Raw genomic sequence first — 26567 nt, 5'->3', positions numbered from 1 at the left:
TCGAAAAATATTAATTGAAACCAGGTTAAAACATCAATGGATTTACTTGAAATTGTCACTAGATTTTGGCAAAAAATTGTACCGACTTATGAGCGGGTTAATAGCAAATCCCACCAAAATAACGTCAAAAAATACAACCGACTTATAGGCGGACCGACTTATAGGCGAGTGTATACGGTAGCAGATATTGTTTATATGTGTACAATTAGTTCTCAATTATGTTTAATATCTGACTTGCTCAGAAATAGTTTCGTATAGTATTAGACATAGAAACACAGGAGTGTTTACTTGCTTGAATGAAATATGAAGAAAACAAATACAAATCAAACTCAAAATGTGTTAATTTTCTTTTGGAGTTTTTGTTCACTTTAATCAAACTTGGTAAACATGGTAGTTTTTAGAAAGGTTACAACTGAAATCAAGTGTTATAATCATAAATTTCATTGGTTTTCATAAGAATATCAAGATGCAGACTTGTTTGTTGATTTATTTAATTATTTACACTCCTATGACCGTAGGATGACTGGAAATGGTTGCGAGAGTTTTACTTGGAGTCAGTAAAGAAAGACATGCAGGTAATATTTTTGGGATTTACTTTTAACTAGAGATTGGGTATAAATCTTCATTGATAGAAGTCTCTAACAAGTTCACTTACATGTGTATTTAGGTGAAATGTGTGCCAAAGAAAAAGAAGACCAGAGACTATCTCCAGAATAAGAACATGCTTTCTAAGTTTCTGTACAGAAGGTAAAATTGTTAAACCTGTTCTCTTTATATGTAGTCAATCTGTCATTTTCATTTTTCAATGCTTTTTCAGTTAAAAAGGGAGTTAACGTGTGGTAAATGATTTTCTCACTAAGGTGATTATGATGCAGTGAACTTCCCAGTAAAAGTTTATGGAGCTTTATGAAGATTTTGAACACAGAACAAGTTTTCAGAATAAACAATGTCATGTTTGCAGAAATTGAAAATATACAGTTTAACTTCATTATCCTGAACACTAATATTTCAAACTTTAGGGGTATGTCAAAGTGAGTTGGCATTCCCAAACACTTAATTTTTATGTTTTTTTATGGACTAGTTAGCTAGAACCATTGGATCTCTCAGAGTTGAATCTTGGTCCTGCCAAGTTCACGATAAGGAGGCTTAACTGTATTTATAGCTGAGGTCTAGTTTAATCAGGGAAACGTGATATCGGTTATACAGTATTACATGGAAATTTGAAATCTTTTTAAAGAGAACAGTTTTCTGTTTTGTTTTACGCAGATATACATGCACATGGTTTATACACATTTTGTTCTGACACACGTACAGTTTGGGTATTTATGTTTTCAGTGTACAAGAAGCTTTGAATTCAGGAGAATCGCTGCCAGTTTCTACATTAAACAGAGATGTTAGTGAGCAGGACGATTTTTCAGAAGTAAGTCCATAAAGATCACTATCAGATTTTATTTTGTAAGAACTTAAATTCCAATAAACAGAAATTTACAGTACATCACCAAATTTGCAATCAATTCTAGTATTCTTATCATTTTAAAAGGTCTTGTATATATTTTAGCTATGGAAGTAAACAACAGTGATTTCTGTTAAATGATACTTTGTTGTGTTTAAACATTTTTTCTGGGGGTAAATGCCACGTACCATATATTAAAAATTAAATAGATAAGCTCAATATTTACACCTTTATTAAATATTTTCTCAATGTCAAAAAACATTTTTCACTCGTGAAGAGAGCTTTTCGGGACTTGAACATGAAAATACTCTTTGAATATTTTAATTGTCAGATAAATTCCAGAAATTGTCAAGCATGAAATTTATCTAGTTAGGATACAGTACATTTATAACAGTTCTTTAGAATTAAGTTTTGTTCCGAGACAAGGGGGGGGGGGGGGGGGGTGGAGGGTGTGAATACACTGGGGTCTATTGAGTCTGATCCACTCTTTTGGTTTTTAGAAATTATAGAAGTACATGTGTGAAATGTTGACATTAAGAGTCACTTGTAAAAAGGGCTGGTTTGTCATTTTCAAGTCATGCTCTATAAATACCAATTCAAAATTTTTGTTTGAAAACCTTTTCAGGGGTATTATTTTTTTCTCTGCCCTGCCCTTTAGGACATCTTAATAAAAATACCACTGTGCTAGATCTCATGTCATTTTTTCCTTGATTTTCAAAATTTTACACAGGTTTTAGAATAATACTACCTCCTACAGGTCCAGTACTATCAGTACATTTAGCTACACAGGTAGTATATTTATTTACCTACCTCAGGTAGCTTTATTTTGCTATTTCAATCCAAATTTTCACAATTTTGCTATCTATTTAAAAAAGACAAAAAGTTGCTAGTGTCTGACTACCTGGTACTAAAATTACCTGGTAATAAAAAAGACTTTTGAAAAAAACCTATCCAAAACAGAGATAGTGAAAACATTGCTGCATTTGAACACTTTTAAGCAAAAGATGTATTTCTGTTGTTTGAGAAACTGTTCACCACATTGTGTGCAGTGAGACATGGATGAGTATGATTGCTCACAATGTGCGGAATAATTACCATTCCATGGCTGTATTGCATTTCTGGAATTAAAAAAAAAAATTCACTTTTCATTTTTGACATTTTATAGTTTTCATTTCTGACATTTTTAAGTTTTCATTGACAGCATTTTTCAGGAAATACTTTTTGGCAATGAACACATGATCAAAGGCTTCACTTATTTAAAAAAATTAAAGAATATATCATATGAATAAATCAATGAAATCCATAAATACATGTAAGTTTTGCTTATTTATCAATGTAACAAAATTACTGGAGTATACTAAGAATTATCAGTATGATTTGTTGTGATAATGATATATATATGTATTACAGGACTTGTTTGGACAGCACCGAGAACTGATCTGGACGTTTGAGAACATTCAGATGTTAATTGGCACAGATTTACCTATATTTACACGTGGCACTAATTACCCATGTGTAAGTCTAAGATTAAGGTATGCTTTTTGTTACAATTTAAGTAATAATAACTAAACAATTAAGGTCAGAATTCACAGTATAGTTGGAAATCTGTAACATTACGATCAAAATTTTATCCATACTACATGTACATGTCGCTAAAAAATGCATGATGATTAAAATAATCTGAATCTATCAATACCAAATTATTAGAATTGCTTCTTTTAAGAAGCAAATTAATATATCACATTTACAATAAGTCAGGAATTCATGTAATTCATGACTATCATGAATCTTTAATATGCAAAGAACTGTAAAAGTTATTCCTCTTTCATTGATATACCAAAAATGTACAATGTATAAACATATATAGAGACTTTTTAAATAGAACTTCCATAGCAATATGAATAGTTTACCAAAATATAAACAGTGATATACATAAAAGAGTAAATTTACTAAAAGAAAAAGAAACATAGAGTAACATAATATTTGAATTACTTTGAGTAGTCAAAAATTACATTAACAACCAACTGCTATAATCTACATTATCTTTCTCCCAGGGATACATGTATGAACACGGCACTGCCATAAGCTACATTATCTTTCTCCTCAGGGATATGAACACCCCAATGCTATAAGCTACATGTAAACTTCGGTATCTCGACGGCAGATATGTCCACAACCTGGGATATGTCAATGTCCGTCCGCGGTCCCGGCATTATTTACTATATAAATGATTTGCAAAAACTCAGATATGTCGACCTCGGTAATGTCGACTACCCCGCTTATCTCGACGTATATTCACAGTCCCAATAGCAAAATTTACCTGGTATTTGTCAACATTGGGGCAATTTTCTGCTGAACTTAGCATAATTGTTTGTCAGCTGGTCGCTCGTCGATTCTGCGTAAATGTAGAACTGTTTATTTATGTCGAAATCTAACATAAATTTAACATTTAGTAAAAAAAAAAAAAAAGAAGCTGAATTACACTGAATGATATACACATTAAATTCAATTTAACTTGGAAATTATGGTAAAAATACTTTCAACAGGAAGCAATCCAATCTACGACATGCGCACTGCTAGAATGCATGTGTTACATTCTTGAGTTTATATAGAGCGCATTTCGTATCCTGTTCTGACAAAGCAAGTTGCACGCGGAATGCTGGATGGAAAACTTTTATTAGTAAAATTAGAAGATTTCTGTAAAAAAGGGAAGCATTTCATTAATTACATTTGTGAATAATTTCTCAGATTTTTAGGTCACCTGAGTCACTCAGGTGACCTATTGCTATCTGTTTTCGTCCGTCGTCGTGCGTCGTGTGTCGTGCGTCGTGTGTTAACATTTGAACATTTTCAGCTTCTCTGAAACCACTAAACCAATTTCAACCAAATTTGGTATACAGCATCTATGGGTGAAGGGGAACAAAAGTTATGAATTTCATGGTCCCCACCCCCCTGGGGCCTGAGGGGTGGGGCCAAAACCACTGAAATTAGTGCCATCTTTAAAAATCTTCTTCTTTACTCCTGGACATCAAACAGCAAATTGTTGGCAATAATGTAATGAGCATTGAGTCCTCTACCAAAATTGTGAAATTCATGGCCCCAGGGTCAGGGGTTCTGGTGTTAGGGCGGGGCTCTATAGATTATATAGTGAAAATGCATTTATTCTTTGAAAATCTTCTTCTCTGCTTCTGAGTATTAAATAAACTAACTAAGTACATAGTTATGATGAGCAAGAGTGCCTCTTCCAGATTTGTGAATTTTTTGGCCCCAGGGTCAGGGGTTCTGGTGTTAGGGCGGGGCTCTATAGATTATATAGTGAAAATGCATTTATTCTTTGAAAATCTTCTTCTCTGCTTCTGGGTATTAAATAAACAAACTAAGTACATAGTTATGATGAGCAAGAGTGCCTCTTCCAGATTTGTGAATTTTATGGCCCCAGGGTCAGGGGTTCTGGTGTTAGGGCGGGGCTCTATAGATTATATAGTGAAAATGCATTTATTCTTTGAAAATCTTCTTCTCTGCTTTTGGGTATTAAATAAACAAACTAAGTGCATAGTTACGATGAGCAAGAGTGCCTCTTCCAGATTTGTGAATTTTATGGCCCCAGGGTCAGGGGTTCTGGTGTTAGGGCGGGGCTCTATAGATTATATAGTGAAAATGCATTTATTCTTTGAAAATCTTCTTCTCTGCTTCTGGGTATTAAATAAACTAACTAAGTGCATAGTTATGATGAGCAAGAGTGCCTCTTCCAGATTTGTGAATTTTTTGGCCCCAGGGTCAGGGGTTCTGGTGTTAGGGTGGGGCTCTATGGATTATATAGTGAAAATGCATTTATTCTTTGAAAATCTTCTTCTCTGCTTCTGGATATTAAATAAAAAAACTACGTACATAGTTATGATGAGCAAGAGTGCCTCTTCCAGATTTGTGAATTTTACGGCCCCAGGGTCAGGGGTTCTGGTGTTAGGGCGGGGCTCTATAGATTATATAGTGAAAATGCATTTATTCTTTGAAAATCTTCTTCTCTGCTTCTGGGTATTAAATAAACTAACTTAGTACATAGTTATGATGAGCAAGAGTGCCTCTTCCAGATTTGTGAATTTTATGGCCCCAGGGTCAGGGGTTCTGGTGTTAGGGCGGGGCTCTATAGATTATATAGTGAAAATGCATTTATTCTTTGAAAATCTTCTTCTCTGCTTCTGGGTATTAAATAAACTAACTTAGTACATAGTTATTATGAGCAAGAGTGCCTCTTCCAGATTTGTGAATTTTATGGCCCCAGGGTCAGGGGTTCTGGTGTTAGGGCGGGGCTCTATTGATTATATAGTGAAAATGCATTTATTCTTTGAAAATCTTCTTCTCTGCTTCTGGGTATTAAATAAACTAACTTAGTACATAGTTATGATGAGCAAGAGTACCTCTTCCAGATTTGTGAATTTTATGGCCCCAGGGCCAGGGGTTCTGGTGTTAGGGCGGGGCTCTATAGATTATATAGTGAAAATGCATTTATTCTTTGAAAATCTTCTTCTCTGCTTCTGAGTATTAAATAAACTAACTAAGCACATAGTTATGATGAGCAAGAGTGCCTTTTCCAAAATTGTGAATTTTATGCCAATTATCCAAGTATACATCTTTATGATGAAGAAAGGTGCATCTAGCAAAATGGTTATTTTTATGCCCTGAAGGGGGGGGGGGGTTACATAGTCTGAAAATAAATTAATGTTTTGAAATCTACTCTTCAGTATTAATCAACAATTTTATGATAAAATTTGCAAAATTTTGAAATATGTGGCCCCAGGTTCAGTGGTTCTTTTGGGGTGAGGTGCACAACTGGTTATACAGTGGAAGAACATTTTCTCTTTGTAACTCTGATCTACCTCTAGGTATTGAGTAAGTAGAGTATTTTTAATTGTGATAAGCAATGGTGCCTCTTTCAAAATTGTGAATTGTGAATTTCATGGCCTCTGGTTTAAAACACGAACCAAATTTAATTGTTTGAAAGTTGTTACACAATACTCAGGTGACCTATAAGGCCCGTGGGCCTCTTGTTTAATAAATATAGAGGGATAACTGAAACAAACGAGCTTAAGTCTATTGAAGACATGTACGTAGTTACACGTCAGTTTTACTATGCAGTAAATTAAAGACGTCGAGTCTCAACTCTGATATCTCGACACCTCGGATATCTTGACATTTCCCGACTGTCCCTCCGATGTCGAGATAGGGAAGTTTACCTGTACATTGTTTTTCTCTTCAGGGATATGAACACCCCACTGCTATAAGCTACATTATCTTTCTCCTCAGAGATATGAACACCCCACTGTTATAAGCTACATTATCTTTCTCCTCAGAGATATGAACACCCCAATGCTCTAAGCTACATTGTTTTTCTCCCCAGGGATATGAACACCCCACTGTTATAAGCTACAATATCTTTCTCCTCAGGGATATGAACACCCCACTGCTTTAAGCTACATTATCTTTCTCCCTATGAATATGAGCACCCCACTGCTATAAGCTACATTATCTTTCTCCCTATGAATATGAGCATACCCCACTGCTATAAGCTACATTATTTTTCTCCCCAGGGATATGAACATCCCACTGCTATAAGCTACATTATCTTTCTCTCCATGGATATTAACATCCCACTGCTCTAAGCTATATTATCTTTCTCTCCAGGGATATGAACACCCCACTGCTCTAAGCTATATTGTCTTTCTCTCCAAGGGTGTGAACACCCCACTGCTATAAGCTATATTACCTTTCTCCCCAGGGATGTGAACACCCCACTGCTATAAGCTATATTATCTTTCTCCCCAGGGATATGAACACCCCACTGCTCTAAGCTATATTATCTTTCTCCTCAGGGATGTGAATATCCCACTGCTATAAGCTACATTATTTTTCTCCCCAGGGATGTGAACACCGCCCCACTGCTATAAGCTACATTTTCTTTCTCCCCAGGGATATGAACACCCCACTGCTATAAGCTACATTATTTTTCTCCCCAGGGATGTGAACACCCCACTGCTATAAGCTACATTATTTTTCTCCCCAGGGATGTGAACACCCCACTGCTATAAGCTACATTATTTTTCTCCCCAGGGATATGAACACCCCTATTAACGTCCTGACAGGATTGGACTATTGGTTGGATAACCTGATGTGTAATGTCCCAGAGGTGGCCATGTGCTTCCATGTAGATGGTATTGTACAGGTAACCTCATTACTAGGACTTTTACAGGTCAGCTTGTTTAATTTTTGCATGAAAGATTACCTCTATTTTTCTGATACTGCTTAACTTTGGTATCTCGAACAACATCTCAAATACCATATATATATTGAAATGAAAGTCTTAATCACTTATTTTATGTATTTTACCCTTGATATCTTAAATCCTTGGATATCTCGTAGCTTTTTCTCAGTCCCATTGAGTTCAATATAATGGTCAGGTTTGACTAGTGTTCAGTTGTAGGGATAAGTATCAAAGCACACGAAACATATTTTGGTGAAACAATATTTTTATGATACTTATTGTGAGGAAAATATTCATTCTTCAAGCTTGAAATACAACCTAGTTGAAATATCAAGGATCAAAAAGAAGTCTTTAATATGCCAAATTCTATTTCTTGAAACATTTGACATTTTCTTAAGCACTAAAAAAGTTTAAGGTTCATTGATACTCTGATAAGGGAGATAACTCTTAATGACATAAATATCTATTATTCCTTTGTAGATTTCCCAAGTTGAAGTGTCTTTTTTGTCCAAATTTGCCATGCAAGCTATGCTATAATTGTCTGTATTCTACTTATAAAATACATTTCTTTTGGAAAATCATTAAGGTTCAAGCAACATTTTATATGAGTGAGCAGAGGGTTTATGAACCTTAAATTCTAATTTGTTATCTTCATTTTTAAATAAATGGTATTGTAGATTTCTGTACAATCTGACACCAATTTCAAGCAAAATATATTTCGATATACTGGTATATCAATTCATGCCTATTGTACCCTAAGTATCATATATGTTCTTCAGATGATCAAATATGGTGATTTCTGAAAGACAAAAAATGTTCACAATGAAGACATACTATATACTCTCACTTTCTGAAACATGATGAATTGGTCATCCCATGCTTAAAACTTTGCTCTCAGATGTAAGTCATTTTTACATTAATCTCTTGTAATTAATAGAAATATGAGCTGCTAAAGACAGAGAATATTCCTAATCTCAAGGACTCAGAGTTTGATCCCCATATGGTGACGGACATTGCCTGTAATATATTGTCTTTCCTAAAATCCAATGCCACCAAGGAGGGTCATACATACTGGTTATACAAAGGTCAGGTTAATATTTGAATGTCAGTGAGATAATTAGTGATATTGACTTTGTAATAACTAGGGAGATTATCAGTGAGATAATTAGTGAGATTGACTTTATATTAGCTTGGGATAGTATCAGTGCGATAATTAATGAGATTGACTTTACATTAGCTTGGGATATTATCAGTGAGATAATTAGTGAGACTGGCTTTATATTAGCTTGGGATATTATCAGTGAGATAATTAGTGAGATTGACTTTATTTTAGTTTGGGATATTATCAGTGAAATAATTAGTGAGATAGGCTTTATTTTAGTTTGGGATATTATCAGTTAGATAATTAGTGAGATTGTCTTTATATTAGCTGGGGATATTATCAGTAAGATAATTAGTGAGATTGTCTTTATATTAGCTGGGGATATTATCAGTAAGATAATTAGTGAGATTGTCTTTATTTTAGCTGGGGATATTATCAGTAAGATAATTAGTGAGATTGTCTTTATATTAGCTGGGGATATTATCAGTAAGATAATTAGTGAAATTGTCTTTATTTTAGCTGGGGATATTATCAGTAAGATAATTATTGAGATTGTCTTTATTTTAGCTGGGGATATTATCAGTAAGATAATTAGTGAGATTGACTTTATAGTAGTTGGAATATTATCAGTTAGATGTTTAGTGAGATTGTCTTTATATTAGCTGGGGATGTTTCCGCAATTCTTACAGATGTTACTAAGTGTAACCATACAGTCAATCAATTAGCTTTTACATGATGACAGAAATTTCTGCCTAGTGTACAAAGTGTGAAGAAAAAAAATGAATGATGTACCAATTTAAGGTATTAGAACTTGTCCAACACAGAATGATTGTGTATTTTAGGAGTGGACGATGATGTGGTCAAGCTGTATGACCTGACGTCGTTAGCAGACAGCCAGGAGGACCAGTCTAACCCCTTCACTGTCCCTCTGGGCAGACTGCTCTACCGCGTAGCCTGTAACATGTGGAGAAATGGAAACAAGAGCAGACGAAAAATCCAACTGCTGTTGGAAAACTGTCTCCTGCTGTTAGATGAAGAGAAGCATTCACAGGTTTGTTCATGTGATGGTCAGTAAAGAATAGTTTCGCTTATCAATATGTTTTTTCGCCTGATATCATGGTTCTTGTAATGCAATTCTATTTGATGTGAGATGTGACAGCATTCCCAGGATAACACTTCAAAAAGAACTTCTGTATCTCGAAATTTGATTATCTTGAATAACGTGGATATGTTGAAGCAAATTGGATCTCCCAATCACTTTTTTCTTTTTGTACTTTACCCTCGATATGTTGAATTCTTGGATATATCAAAGATCCTTTTTTGTCTCATTGACTTTGAGATAACGAGGTTTTGTGAAGCCTCAACAGGGTATCAAGGTTTTACGTGGGAATAATATTGGAAAATGTGCTAAAGAATCTTCCTCTCAGGTATAGGTTGGCATTAATAATACACAAGCATCCCCACATATTGCAATGTCAGATTTATTCAAATCATGACCCCATGGCTAAGGGAGGGGCCCCAAAGGGGATCAAACTGAAAGATGTGAATATTATATAAAAATATGAAAAAATGAAAAAATATTTTCTCAAATGTAGGAAGACCCACGGGTTTTCTCTCTTTTACACTGCATTCAAGGCAGTGTAACGAAGAGAAAACCCATGGGTTTTGACGATGAGGAGGACCATGCTAAGTGATATATTTATGGAAGCATCCTCAGTTTCAGGTGATTCACATACAGTACCTTTTAAAGAACAACTTGGTCATAATTAGAAAGAACTATAAGAGGTATATTGCATATTTCTGCCCCCAAAAAAGTCATATTTTAAAAATGTCTTGAAATATTCTAAATTGAATATATTGTACAGAGTTGTGGAAAACTTTTTCAGATAGCCAGTCATTCGGACTGGCAAGAAAACAAACTAAGCCGGTCCGAAGTGATTTTTGTCGGTCCGAAATAGTAAGTCGCAAAATGGAAAAAAGCATAACATTTATTCATTTTATAACACATCTATTTAATAAATCATGTTGTTAATAAAACAAAATTCAGTCTCCATTTCCAAGTACTCTTCCGTTTTCTTTTAATTTTGCATTTATAACAATACTAGATACAATTATACCACCGCTTTTGGGCAGGTGACAATTCTAATTCAGCACAGTCAATGTAATTTTTTAAAACATTTATACATTTTGGAATAATATTATCCTAGAAAATGGGTCTAAAAATTCTTTGCATCGATAATCTGATAATAAAGATATCAACACGATCGGAGAAAAAACGAAAATCTGGGACAGTCGGAAATACTAGGTTAAATGCTGTATCCACCTATGCTTGAATTCTTTCTGTTGAAATTTTTCATATTAAGCTCATCTTTATCTGAAGTTTTTCTTTAATATGTTTTCTACCTAACTCGGCCACAGTTGTGAATTTAATAGGTCACGAGAATCATGCTAGTTTTGCTTTCATTTACAGCCTCAATCTCGCTTAAAGAATAGGTATTACACAATCATATATAAGATACGATAATTAAGATGGGAAATGCACAAAACAAAAAAAACTTTAACCAAAAAGGGGCCGGTCATTTGGACCGACATTGTTTTGTGTGAATTATTGGTGTGTGAATCACACAGACTGGCACGTAGGCATATTTTCAGCTCTACTGGTCAGAGACCAGAAGAGCTTATGCGATAGTAATGCATCCGTCGTCCGTCTGTCTGTCTGTCTAGCTGTCTGTCTGTCCGTCTGTCTGTCTGTAAACAATTTTTCAAAATGCTACTCCTCCTACAGTTTTGGTCTGATTTCAATATAACTTGGCACACAAGTAGACTACACTAAGATACATAATTCTGTATATCGGTTTTTGATTTCGATGAACGGTGTTGCCGTGGTTACTAAAAGTAGAAATTTCTGTGAAATTCTTTCAAAATGCTACTCCTCCTACAGTTTTAGTCTGATTTCAATATAACGTGGCACACAAGTAGATTACACTAAGGTACATAATTCTGTGTATCAGTTTTTGATTTTGATGAACGGTGTTGCCGTGGTTACTAAAAATAGAATTTTCTGTTAAATTCTTTCAAAATGCTACTTTTTCTACAGTTTTAGTCTGATTTCAATATAACTTGGCACACAAGTAGACTACACTAAGATACATAATTCTGTATATCGGTTTTTGATTTCAATGAACGGTGTTGCCGTGGTTACTAAAAATAGAAATTTCTGTGAAATTCTTTCAAAATGCTACTCCTTCTACAGTTTTAGTCTGATTTCAATATAACTTGGCACACAAGTAAACTACAATAAGATACATAATTCTGTGTATCAGTTTTTGATTTCGATGAACGGTGTTGCCATGGTTGCTATAAATAGAAATTTCTGTGAAATTCTTTCAAAATGCTACTCCTAATACAATTTTAGTCTGATTATAATATAAATGTGGCATGCAAGTAGACTGCACTAAGAACATAAAGAGACTTAATCAAGGATCATTATTCTATATTTATTGCTGTTGAAAAGTTTCAATTTCCAACTGCTTAAGTACTTTTCTCTTCCTTTGCTATAAGTACAAACCAGTAGAGCTTCAGTCTCGACAGAGACTTCTGGTTCATGAAGCGCTAGATGTTAAAATCATGACAAAATTTAGTAATTATAATTGTGTTATTATAATAGATCAACAAACTGTATGCTGAGAAGGGCAGATGGTACTTTGAACAATTTGAAATCTGAAGGACAGATGACCTGAGACCAAAAAAAAAAAATGGATAGGTATAGGGTGTTTCACAATATATGTCACACATCTAAATGGGCATGTTCAGAATATTGAGCAATATTATATAAGAAGATTATTATACCCCCGCTCCGAAGGAGAGGGGGGTATACTGTTTTACCCTTGTGTGTCTGTCCGTCTGTCCGTCCGTCTGTCTGTCTGTCCGTCTGTCTGTCTGTCTGTCTGTGTGTCCGTCCGAAACAAATTTTCGTCGCAGTTTTCTCAGCAACTACTCATCGTAGATGCTTGAAATTTTAACACAATCTTCTCTGAGGCATGCCATATGGTGGGATACATTTTCGTTCAAATCCGATGTCAACTTCCTGTTTGTCTGTGCGTCTGTCCATTTTATACATAACAAATTTTCGTCGCAGTTTTCTCAGCAGCTACTCATCATAGATGCTTGAAATTTTAACACAATCTTCTCTGAGGCATGCCATATGGTGGGATACATTTTCGTTCAAATCCCATGTCAACTTCCTGTTTGTCTGTGTGTCTGTCCATTTCATACATAACAAATTTTCGTTGCAGTTTTCTCAGCAACTACTCCTCATAGATGCTTGAAATTTTAACACAATCTTCTCTGAGGCATGCCATATGGTGGGATACATTTTCGTTCAAATCCGATGTCAACTTCCTGTTTGTCTGTGCGTCTGTCCATTTCATACATAACAAATTTTTGTCGCAGTTTTCTCAGCAACTACTCATCATAGATGCTTGAAATTTTAACACAATCTTCTCTGAGGAATGCCATATGGTGGGATTCATTTTTGTTCAAATCTGATGTCAACTTCCTGTTTGTCTGTGCGTCTGTCCATCTCATACATAACAAATTTTTGTCGCAGTTTTCTCAGCAACTACTCATCATAGATGCTTGAAATTTAAACACAATCTTCTCTGAGGCATGCAATATGGTGGGATATATTTTCGCTAATCTCGGATATCAATATCCTGTTTGCCTGTGCGTCTGTCCGTTTCATACATTACAAATCTTTGTCGCAGTTTTCTCATTAGCTGTTTATAGCGGATGCTTGAAATTTTATTACACTCTTTGTTGAGGCATGCCATATGGTGGGATTTATTTTGATATGAATCTGATGTCAACTTCATATTTTTCTGTGCATCTGCCTGTAATTGAACTTGTGTATTTTAACATGATAGTGCTTATTTACATCAGAGCGGGGGTATTACTAGTGAGCATTGGCTCACAGATTTCTTGTTTTCATAGTTTTCATTGGCTGAAAGGACGTCACGTGATATTCCTCCTTTTGCCATATTGACGCGGAAAATGATATCGCACAACACCCGTTCGGTTGCACTGAAGTTACGTAAAACGTGATGTCATGATATAAGAAGCGTGAAATTAAGGGGGGACCTATGTCCGAAAAGTCTTTGTGTGAAATTTTCAAAACTTTGACATTTCTTTCCTAACCACTTTATCTTAATTTTTAGGTATTAAAAACAATACCTTTATATGCTTATTTTTACACAGGAGCACGTGCAAAAACAGTGTGAAATGCTAAAAATAGATTATTTTCAGTCATTATTATTCTACTCCAAATATGTGCTAAAAAGAACCAAAAATGTCAAATCACATTCGAAATCAACATGTATTTAATTTATATGACATGTATCTTTAAAATGAAGGCAAATTCATTGTAATTCATCTCGCATGAAAAATTATAAAGGAGCACAATGTAAGTATCACCCCGTTTTTCTTGTCGTATTTTTTACAATTCTGACATACATAACAGGTAATATCTTAAAAAGTCTTTGTGTGAAAATGTTGTAATTTATATTTTTTGAAAGAACTGACCCCTCTCTTTAATTTAACAAGGAAAAAAGTATACCTTTATGATAAAATAAACGAGAAATATGACGTTTTCTTTTATTTTCGTACTCTTCTGTCATAAATATTGACCTTTCTGCACTAAAAAAAAGGTAAGTTAGCACTGACAAACATCTGAATATAAAACTATTTTGTAAAAAATGAGTATTTTGTTTTGATAAGAAATAATTTAAACAGATAAACTATTTTCTTCTTCATTCTAATCATTCTGTGTGTCAACAACCAACACCTAATAGAACCTAGTAATGACTTTATACAACAAAATCTACATGCACTATAAATCAATATTAAGTAAATATAGGTACAAGTAATATTTCTTAATTTTTTCTTAGTTTTATCCAGAAAATACAATTAATGGTAATCATAAAATTAAACATATTTCCCTAATTTAAGCCTCTGTCTTTGCTGAATTTTATCATATTTTTTGCAAATTTCTATATCAGCATATCATAGAGGTATTTCTTCACAACTGAAATTGCTATGAATTATCAACCAAAGGGAGAGAATTCTGATATTAACAAACTCCATAAATCAAATAAAACTGTTTTAATTGATGAAAAAACTTTCTTTCTGTAAACTGTTTACGTTTTTGATTTATCACAATGTTATGCCTATGATCACAGTTGCAAAAGTCAGCGGGAAAAAAAACAAACGTCGCTATTGTGACGTCACATAACGCTGCTTTGACGTCGAACGACATAGGTCCCCCCTTAACCATTGTGACGTAATGACAATCAAGTCTGTTCAGTTAGGACTGTGTCAATGTAATTTTTTGTATGTGGTTTTAAGTCCATAACTGTATATTATTATATAATTGAATAATTTCCCTCTCTCTGATTGGCTGAGATCCAACAGTGTTAGAAAAATACTACATTATGTTGACCTGCAAGTGACCTTTCAGGTCAATATAAGGAACTATGGCAGGTCATTATAAGGAATCATGTGACCTGCCAGGTCAATATAAGGAATTATTGCAGGTCGCGATATCAATATAAGGAATTATTCCTGTCCATTTTTCCTGTTACCTTGTGTTTTTGATGAAATTTCTTGTTAAAGCTTTTAATTAAAGCAAAAAAACCCAGTCTTGTAGGAGTTTGCTATCACTTAATCATATAATAAAACAGCTATTGCTTCTTTTGCGGTCAATACGATGATTTAGCCACCTTTGAAGTACAAAATTCACTTCACCCTTCAGACTCAGTGAATATTGTACTCATCAGGTGTCTATCGTCATATTGACCTAAAAAAGCAGCAATAATTGTATATGATACCAAAAATACTTTGAATTACATTTTTGACCTATAATTAATGAAATATGATATTGCAAATAATAGGAAAATTTAGTATTTAAAAGTCACTGATGATGTCATCATTGATGTTGTAATTTCAAGTGTTCTCAAAATGGAGTACATCTTGTAGTCTGTAGTTATAAAAAAAATTAACACATGTCCTAAATTGTCAAGTGTGATGAAGAAAAAGTAATCAGACTACAAAATTCTGAATCAAGGAAACTTAATACGCTTCAGGTGTTTGAACTAATTTAGAGGTAATTAAGAGCAAAAGACGTTTTCATCCTGGTGCTCTCAGGAAATCATGTATTGATGGAAATGAAAGAGTGATGTCAATCATTTAGGAAACACTAAGAAAGTTAGTTACATGTACATGTATATCTGTGTTTAGGGAGTACATGTATATCTTTGTCAAGGGAGATGGTTAACCGTTTGTGACAATGTTACTGTTATTAAGAAATCTGCAGATTGATTTTGTGTCTGATTGTATACAATATTTCACTCATACAGCATCTATAAAGCCAACTGACATTAAAAGTCGGTTGCACTGAAATTTTTTTATAGACCATGCATCTTTGAAAAATCATGCAGGAAATATTTTTTTAAAAAAAAATATATATAATTCATGACATTTTCTACAAAATTAAGCCTCCAAACAGAAGTCTTTTTATTGCATGGACCCTGAGGTCCACGCAGTAAATATATAAGCGAGGTTAAACCGGATGCCCTGGACAAACTTTGGGATACGCATGCGCGGGATATATATAAAAATCTGGCTTTTCAATTTGCACAATTTATCGTATTTATATATTTATTTGCGGATCCAAATTTCTCATACATGTATACTTTTATTTACAAATTGAACATTGATTCCATGGCACAAGCACTTTAAAAAGTGGGAAGATCTTGCAAACAGATTAGATAACTTTAACTTGATTTTACATGTTCTAGCTTTTAAAATCGGCATAAATTTCTACTTTCGTTTTGCATACATGACTTGCAATTCAATGTGTTGCCAGCTTACAACAATGGATTATGGTCCAGTATTCATTTTAACATTTGAAATTAATGAACACAGGCAATATTATTTTAATTGTCATATTTATTCAATCATATTTTAAACAAAAATTTGAACTCAGAATGTCGCCAACAGAATTTTATTTCATAAATTTGACAATCAACATTACGATTGACCTACACAAGAAAAACAAGGAAGTTGTTTTACCTTGTCAGGAAAATGTATACAAGAAATACAGGTAACATTCTGTGTATACAGGTAGCTAAACACAGGCCAGCATGGTACTCTCAGGGCTTCCAAGCTACCCAGGGGTAGGGTGGGGCCAAAATGGGGAATCCAATTTTTGCATTGAAGTATAGGGATTGAAAACATAATTTTAAAAATCTTCTCAAGAACCACTGGTCCATTATTTATATTTATATTGAAGTAGCGTAGATTCAAATTTGTTCAAATCATGACCTCCGGGGGTAGGACGGGGCCACAATGGATGATCAAAGTTTTACATAAAAAACACTGGAAATCATTTTTGCCAAAACCATTTGGCCAGGAAAAATGAAATGTATGTGTAAACATTTCTGTTTGTATAGATATGTACTTCAGCCCACTACCTCCTCTCAGATGTTGTAGTGCCAGACGCTATTATACAAGATGGCTGGAAAGACAACAATGAGAAAGACTCTGATGGAGAGGAAACCAACACCCATTCTAAACAGGTAGGCTGCTAGCTACAGGCTGGAAAACTCATCTTGAACAGGTAAATAGATGGTTACTGCATTCTAAACAAGTAAGCTGCTGAGCTGGAAAACACATCGTACACACAGGTAAATAAGTGGACATTACATTCTAAACAGGTTTTCTAATTCTTAATCTTAATGGGTGGCAAATCCTCTACCTTATTTGTGAATTTTTTGTCCATGGTTTCAGATCCTAGGGCAGGGAAAAGCGAATTTATGTTTTTTAAAATTCTGAAAAGAAGATTTATATTTTTTAAAATTCCAAAAAGAAAATATCTTCAAATCTTATTTTTTTCCATGATATAGAAGGTCAACAAATATATATATATATATATATATATATAGTTTATATGTGTGATAGCAGCAGCTATGGTCCCTTTATGACAAATCATGAAATTTGTTTTCCTTAAGGGCTTAGGACCTAGTTCCGGATTTAGTTGCCCGTGTTATTTTTAAAATCAGCTTTATTATAAGTCATCTGTTTACTTTATTTTACAGTCAGATAATTCAGACATAGAAGATGAACAGTTTACATCGGTAACATTAAAATCACTGTGTGATAAGAATAGCTACAGGAAACAGGCAAACCCAACTAAGAGCACACCGGTGGTGACTGAGGTCAAGAGTTCAAAGGTCATGGCTGATGTCACAGAGAGATGTCTGGATGCAGTTAAGCATACCACAAAGGTAAGATTTAATTAACTCTATTATGTATTTATATTGTTAGTTGACAGGTCAAAGCAGCTATCAGTGGTATAAAGTCCAGCTGGTTTTCTCTAAAAAATATTTTGAATGGTAGCCATAATCCAATGAAGAAGTTTACTTTATTTTAAGGTTAAGACTTAAACCTTCACTTTGACATGCAATTGAGAAACATTAACCTTTGGTATGAATGGTCAACAGAGTTTTACAATCACATCTTGTTATCCATAAAGAGTTACTAACTAAACAGGAATTTACTATAATTTAATCTTTTTGAATTAAACATTGTATTGTACATGTATTTAAATATATTGTAGGGATTACTGTGTCTAGATAAAGACTTCACCATACAGATCCGAAAAAACAAGAACATAGTGGAAGAACAAATGACTTGTAACAAAAACACGGCAATACCCCTGCACTACGAACCCCTTCAGAAATCAGCACCACCCCATAATGACACGGAACCACCCCTTCATGACAAAGACCAGTCAGTGGTGGAAACCGAGAGCTCCCTGACGTGGCACCGCACCCTCAAGGTCCTCCTGCTGAAGAAAGCCGCTGTGGCGCTGTACACACTGGCCAGAGGAGCCGCAGTAGAATACAAGGCGGGGAAAAGTCTACGTCTCCTGAAAATTTCACTCCAGTGCTTTGGTTAGTGTATTCTTGGTGAAACACAGATGATTGCCAAGCAAATTACATTAAAGATAGTTGATGTTTTTATTAACCCTGGCTTCAAAACTTGATATGATTTGAACATATTTTATTGCAATGAATTTATACAATAAGTTTTGGCACAAGTTCTAAAGACTTATTTCATCATCTTCGACTCCCTTAGCAAGATACTGCTATAGGTTAATCTTTCATTTGGATGACTTTTATGTCAAACAGGTTTCATAGCCAGCAACAAATATGATGAGGTCTACGTGTGTTTGCAATATCCACTTTCATGTGCCTTTCTTTCTGTTTGTCAATCTATTAAAAAAACTAAATTATTTTCATGAATATTTGTAAATAATATAGCTACAACACTGTTTTATTGACATTAAATTTTGTTAATTTTTTTTTTTCATTTTTGTAGATGCCATGAAAATTCTGCTGCCTGAGAGAGCCACAGAGAACAGTGAGCTGTTGAGTGCGATGTTAAGTCTGGCTGGGGACGTTGTTGCTGCTCTGTGTTCACCAGAATCTCAGTCTCCACTCAGTGACGGAGGACATGGTTAATTACTCCGAGGATGAAATCTGTCTGTCTGAAAGTGTATCCAGGGAACTGGAAAGTTTTGGTAGGTTAGACTGACAAAAGGAGGTTCTGGGGGATATTGATTGATCAATAATGTTGGGAAGATAAAGTACATTGATTTCAATAATAATGAAAGGAAGTTCAACTTTTGGTGTCTTTCCATATGGACATTGACGGGCAATATGAATTGTTTTCCCAATAGCTTACTTTTAGATCCCAGGATAAGTTGAGATGACCTTTTGACCATTACAGCTACCATATAGTGTATTGTGCCCAATCCCATTGTATATATTTAGTGCAATAAAATATGTTCAAACCATATAGTATATACCGGTACATAAATAAATTGGGCTATATGAGCCCTTGACCAAATGATGTGAAATATTGATTATATTTTAAAGTACATCATCTTTAAAAAAAATTCGATACTCCTGAGCATTTAAGAAACAAACTCATTGCAATGCAATTATAATGATAGGACTTACAAACAAATTGTCTGTTTTTGTCATAAAGGTCACGAGTTCTTGGCAGGGCTGAGCTGGTCATGCCTGAGTGATACTCATTTGACTGTCAAGGTTTATGAGCCTTTTATTTCTAAAATTGACAGAAACAAAGAAGAGCTTTTTCACAGGGGAAATGAAATGTTACTGTTTCATTAAATGTATTTTAGAATCTGTATAAATTAGAAATGACAGCTTCTGGATGAAATGATTTTTCTGTTTTGCAATTCACTTGGTTATTTAATTTTTTTTTAAATCTTATGTTTTTTTTCTTTCAGAGTATGATTGGGTGTTTGAGCTTAAAATAGGTGATATAGAGGGCTGTCTAATCCAGTGCTGTAAGTGTTACCAAGAAGCTCTGGATGTTCTCAAAGCCTCCAGTGACAAACCTGATTCTGTGATATTCCTACGGAAACGCTTTGCCAACATTAAGAATGAGCTGGGTGTATGGTATATGAACCAAGCCCAGGTCTGCCTTCAAACAGATGGTAGGTCAGTCGTTCCTCAGTTTAGGTACAGTGTACATGTACAGTGGTTTACATGATTAGGTAAATTTGAGAGAGAATGTTCCTTAAATACCTGATATTTGAACACTCATGAGATGTCATCAGATATGAGTTTAAGAGAAGATAGTTCCTCAAATGCCTGATGTGTTAAGATTTATAAGGTATTTTAAAAAATAACCTACAGTTGGTTATAACATGGTATAGGCCTATAGAATTATGGACACAGATACATTGTATTATTATCCTTCAGAATTATACAGTCAATCTGATTGGTTTAAAGCATGTCACGTGAGGTGAGACAATTCGTGATGTCTCCCTCACGCGCAGGGTGACAACTGTTGTCACCCTCCAGATGACAATGAAATAGCGTAAATGAGTAAGCAGGGTTACAACTGCGTTGTCGCCCTTTGAATGAAATTACAGTGGTTTAAGCGAGATAACTCTTATTTATGATTATACGTATGTAATATAGTATTACTAATATGCGGGATCGGTAAACAATAAATTCTAACGATGACGTCAGATCGAGTTGTCTGTTGACATATTTTAAAAGTATGGAATCAGAGCAGAGACGGAGACACAAAATGAAGGTTTGATTACTATTTTCTACTCTTTCTAATTGATAATTAGTTTCTTCAGGATAATAAAACTATTATGGACTGTTTAGACGGGAGACATCACCAGTTATCAGGTCTGAGTAGGGTTGTCACCCTCGGGCGCAAGCGCCCTCGGGTGACAACCCTACTCAGACCTGATAACTGGTGATGTCTCCCTTCTAAACAGTCCATAATTGTATATTCTATGCATTGGGTTTAGATTTCAAAGAACTGTGTTGCCATGGTTAATAAAAATGGAAATTTCTTTGAAATACTTTCAAAACACTAAATCTACAATTAATTTTGATTGAATGTAATTTGTAACACACTTGTATACATAATTTTGTTGGTTTTATTTCTACTGAAGAGTTTATGAGATAATATGCCTGTTACCCACCTGTCTGTCACTAATTGCTATAAATACCTTTAACTGAATCATTCTCTCAACAGATCCTCCATTTCCTAGTGCTAGAATGGAAAGTCTTTGCCAAAAATCATTGTCAGCATTGGAGGAGGGTGTGACTGTATTTGCGAGTTTGTCTGATAAACCTAACGCAGCCCTTCTGTACACAAACAAGGGACGGCTGATGAGACTGTACGCCCAGGCTCACACTCAGAACACAATGAGACTGGAAAATCCACAGTTCAGTGATGTGGAACGTAGATATTTTAAACAGGTTTGGAAGGAATAACTTTATCCTAGAATTAAATCTATCTGTGTGCATCACCATTATAGATTTATGCATATTTACTACAAAGGGTGTTCAAAAAGTTCCCAATTATCTATGTGTCTATATACATTACCAAAGATATTTTTATGTCCATGTAATCGAAGATTCAGGTGGTATGTAGTTTTTATCGTGTCCGTCCGTCTGTCTAGCTGTCTGTCTGTCCACAAAAACTTTAACCTTGCCCATAACTTTTGATTAAGTGGAGTTATGGCTTTCATATTTCATTATATGGTATTTTTAAGTGTAACAACTTCATGTTTAATAGAGAACATTACCTGCATGTTAATGGGACTGCTATGGGTATGAAAATGGCACCGTCTTATTCCAATGTTTTCATGGGCAGACTTGAACGTAACTTGTTACTTCAAGCACCATTATGCCCCTTTGCTGGTTGCGTTTCATTGACGATATAGAGATGAAGTGGGTGGAATGTCGCGAGAGCATCGAGGCATTCATTACGTTTGCCAACACCTTTCATCAGTCTATCAAATTTACAGTAGACATATCTAATGAGATAAAGGCAGTTGTCTGTATGACAAGACAAATTGCCTAGTATTCCGTAGCTGCAGCCTGTGATTGGGCTGTTAAAGCTGTCTGTGCCAAGCTGTGCTTACAAAGCAGACATCTTTTGTCTGAAGATACCAACTCTTTTACCTTGTGATCTTCACCTTGGAAATTTATATACTTTAAAAAAAAACTTAACCTTGGCCATAACTTTTGAACAGGTGGTGCTGGGGCTCTCATATTTCATGATTGATTGATTGTACATGTATTTCTTGTGAGAAGGCCTTACTTTGGGTACTAACAAATTTGATTTGCATTTGAGAAAGTTTTACCTTTGCTATGTTGCCATACAGGGGCATCAGTGTTTCACAAACACATCTTGTTTTGAGATGATTATTAACTGGCAAGAAGCAAATGTGCAATGTTGATGACAAAGCTATACATATCACAGTTGTGATGTAATACCTCAAACACAGGGCTGTCCCTAAGAATTGAAAAAGAAGGGGGGGGGGCATTTAAAAAGTACAAGTGGATGTGGTGTTCCTCCCATAATTGGGAGTTTAGAAGGAATATTAAAATAATGGGGGAGTACATCAGAATAGAAGGGGAATTTTCTTGATCCCTGGGTCTTAGGGACAATTCTACATCACAAAAGATGGTGCTTTTGTGTTTAGGAATTTTTATATGTTTCTAGGGTGACTATGTTTCTTAGGATGAAATCATTAAGCTATAAAATGATGGTTAATGTTAGTTAAAGTACAAAATTGTACCAGTATATCATTTTTTGTCTAAAATAGGATTTTGCATTTCTTTCACATTTCAGTAAATATGCAGGTTGATCTCTATATTGCTTTTAATAAAATATTTGGATTATATAATTTCATTTACAGCTTGGTAGAGGAATCACTAATTGTGTGAAGAAATAGGGCTTTCCTTCTTAGATGCAGTTAATCAACACTTTGAAATCATCTAGTATATTTTTTTTGAAGGGTAGCAAATTCAAAGTATTGGGGATTTAATGGTTATGGTCCTGGCATTTCATAAATAGAAGTAGATCATTTTATTCATGATTTTTCTGTTTTTCGTCAATATATAATGGTGGTGCACATATTTTGGAATAAAGAGGTCGCAGATGGTATTTTCATTCTAGACAATTAAAAGCTTAATTGTTATCACAGTAAAAACTAAAATGGGAGTAATTAACTGGGACAAACTATTATAGATCAGATTGTTTTTGACCTCAATCCCATATGTCAATGAGCACATGCAGTGAATCGTTATATGTTTTTAGCTAAGCTGAGCCAAGGTAATGAATTAGATTTGAAGCCTAAGGCTCAAATGAGTAAACATTATTTCAAAACGCTACTCCTTCTACAGTTTTAGTCTGATTTTAATATAACTAATGGCTCACAAGTAGACTACACAAAGATATATAATTCTGTTTATCAGTTTTGATTTCGATGGATGGTGTTGCCTTGGTTACTAAAAATATAAATTTTTGTGAAATACATTTAAAATGCTACTCCTCCTACAGTTTTTGTCTGCATATTTCAGTATAACTTAGAATACAAGTAGACTACTCTGAGATGCATATTTCTGATTATTGATTTATGATTTCAATAAACAGTGTTGTCGTAGTTACTAAAAACAGAAATTTCTATGAAATACATTTAAAATGCTACTCCTGCTACAGTTTTGGTCTGATTTTAATATAATGCAGCATGTAAGTAGACTACCTTTCCCTTCTTTGATATAAGTACAAAGCAATAGAGCTGCAATCTCGACAGAGACCTCTGGTTTGCCAATGTATTAAATTCTATTAAGGAAATATTTTTCCAGAATATCCAAGCCGTATATTAGTTAAATTGATCCACCAAAAATCAGTTTTGATTTTCATGTTGTTTTGATGCAAGTTTACAAGTCATATGACTCTTTATACCCAGTGTGAGTCCGAAATGCAAGGCCAATATTTGAAGAGAAGAATTTTATTAATGTTGGTCTCCCTTTGCAGAATGTACATAGTTACTCGGGTGAACATTGTAGCTCATGAGCCTCTTGTTTATATTTCTACTGAAATTCTATAAAACTGAGCAATGTTGATGAATTTCAGGCAGTTGACTGCTACACCAAAGCCCTGGAATGTCTACATGGAGGTCATTATACCGAGATTTGGGAGTCTGTCTGCTGGGAAATGTCAACCTGTTTCTTCAACATGGCTATTCTCCTTCAGGATTACGTGCCATTACAGGAGTATACTCAAGATGAGGTGAACTTTTAACATTTGATGTAAAGAAAACAAGATAATGACTTTGCTCTATTTCTGTTTGTACAGGTGTAATAAACAGTCGTTATATAACAAGGATGTATAAAAAAAGGGATTGATTTTAGATGATCTGTTTTGATGTAAGTTGGTAAATGATATTATAAACTGGTATTTAATAAAGTATTTGTTATTGTAAACTGTGATATATCATGATTGACACAATTAAATATGTGACTTCAGCATTTCAAACATGCATGCTTCAAAGTCAATGTTAAGGATTATAACTGTGCAATAAATCGTATTTCTGCCTATATCTGCCATTCTCCTGTTGACAATTAATTTTAAGGGGAGAAAATTTTAGATAATGTTATATAATAATGTATTTTTGTGAACCATATGCACACAAATTCACAGTTATTGTTTTAAGAATATCTAACATCAAGTAGAGTTGACTATTGCTTTGTACGTATTTGAGGGGTGGTTAAATCATTCAGAGGATAAAAGTGTTTTTGGCTTACCTCGACCAAGAAGCTCAATGAGCTTTTAAATCTCATTTCTATGGCAATCATCTATCTGTGTTTATTTGATTTAGATACTGTAAATATAATTTTTCCAATGGGTACAATTCTATAGAATCTTAAATCCTGTTTGATCTTGTTAGCTCACCTGAGCTGAAGGCTCAAGTGAGCTTTTCTGATCAAAATTTGTCCGTCGTCTGTCGTCGTCGGCGTAAACTTTTCACATTTTCATCTTCTTCTCAAGAACCACTGGGCCAACTTCAACCAAACTTGCCACAAAGTATCCTTAGGTGAAGGGGATTCAAGTTTCTTAAAATGAAGGGCCACGCCTGTTTCCAAGGGGAGATAATTATGAATTAGTGAAATATTAATGGCATTTTTAAAAAATCTTCTTCTCAAGAACCACTGGGCCAAGAGAAATGAAACTCATGTGGAAGCATCCTCAGGTAGTGTAGATTCAATTTTGTTTAAATCATGACCCCTGGGGATAGGGTTGGGCCAAAATGGCCGACCAAAGTTTTAAATAGGAATATATAGGAAAAATCTTTAAAAATCTTCTTCTCAAAAACCACTGCGCCAGGTGTGGAATCATTCTCAGGAAGTGTAGATTCAAGTTTGTTTAAATCATGACCCCCAGGGATAGGGTGGGGTCAAAATGGCCGATCAAAGTTTTACATAGGAGTATATAGGAAAAATCTTTAAAAATCATCTTCTCAAGAACCACTGGGCCAGGAAAGATGAAACTCATTTGGAATCATCCTCAGGTAGTGTAGATTCGAATTTCTTCAAATCATGACCCCCGGGGCTAGGGTGGGGCCAAAATGGCTGATCAAAGTTTTACATAGGAGTATTAAGAAAAAATCTTTAAAAATCTTCTTCTCAAGAACTGCTGGGCCAGGAAAAATGAAGCTCATGTGGAGGCATCCTCAGGTAGTGTAGATTCAAGTTTGTTCAAACCATGACCCCCGGGGATAGGGTGGGGCCAACCGATCAAAGTTTTACATAGGAATATATAGGAGAAATCTTTAAAAATCTTCTTCTCGAGAACCATTGAAACAGAGAAGATAAAACTCAAGTGGAATCATCCTCAGGTAGTGTAGATTCAAGTTTGTTCAAATCATGACCCCCGGGGATAGGGTGGGACCAAAATGGCCGACCAAAGTTTTATATAGGAATATATAGGGAAACCTTTTAAAATCTTCTTTTCAAGTACTTCAAAGCCAGGATTAGTTATATTTGTATGGAATCATATCATCCTCAGGTAATTTAGATTCTAGTTTGTTCAAATCATGACCCCCTGGGGGGTTAAAATTCAAGCCCCCTCCCCCCCACCTCAGTAAACTTTCAGTTCTGATCTGACATGTGCTTTTTCCTAGCCGATGTTCTCAGGTGAGCACTGTGGCCCCTGGGCCTCTTGTATGTAAAATATGATGAAGTTAATGTCTTGAATTGCTACATGTCTTAAAAGTACATGAAGTATTTAAGCTAGCTGTGATGTCAATTTTTGCAGAAAATTTTATAAGCAAGTACATAGCCTAAATT

General features: G+C 34.7%; 1 protein-coding gene across 1 annotated transcript in view; it reads left to right on the top strand.

Moving 5' to 3' along the window:
• Positions 1-26567, top strand: part of LOC134273100 (erythroid differentiation-related factor 1-like) — a 43242-nt gene that overhangs the window by 7198 nt on the left and 9477 nt on the right. The window contains 15 exon segments of the mRNA XM_062755276.1: positions 519-575; positions 668-747; positions 1336-1420; positions 2864-2985; positions 7559-7670; positions 8647-8794; positions 9654-9862; positions 17319-17444; positions 17964-18152; positions 18485-18821; positions 19249-19331; positions 19333-19450; positions 20186-20395; positions 21460-21686; positions 24355-24510. Coding sequence (XP_062611260.1) covers positions 519-575; positions 668-747; positions 1336-1420; positions 2864-2985; positions 7559-7670; positions 8647-8794; positions 9654-9862; positions 17319-17444; positions 17964-18152; positions 18485-18821; positions 19249-19331; positions 19333-19450; positions 20186-20395; positions 21460-21686; positions 24355-24510 — 2259 coding nt within the window.

Source organism: Saccostrea cucullata, unplaced genomic scaffold (genome assembly GCF_032062105.1).
Source record: "Saccostrea cucullata isolate Sc308-1 unplaced genomic scaffold, CSIRO_AGI_Scuc_v1 ctg994, whole genome shotgun sequence".
In the NCBI taxonomy this organism is placed as follows: domain Eukaryota; kingdom Metazoa; phylum Mollusca; class Bivalvia; order Ostreida; family Ostreidae; genus Saccostrea; species Saccostrea cuccullata.
Note: the sequence above shows the minus strand (reverse complement) of the source record. Positions and strands in the feature narration are given on the sequence as shown.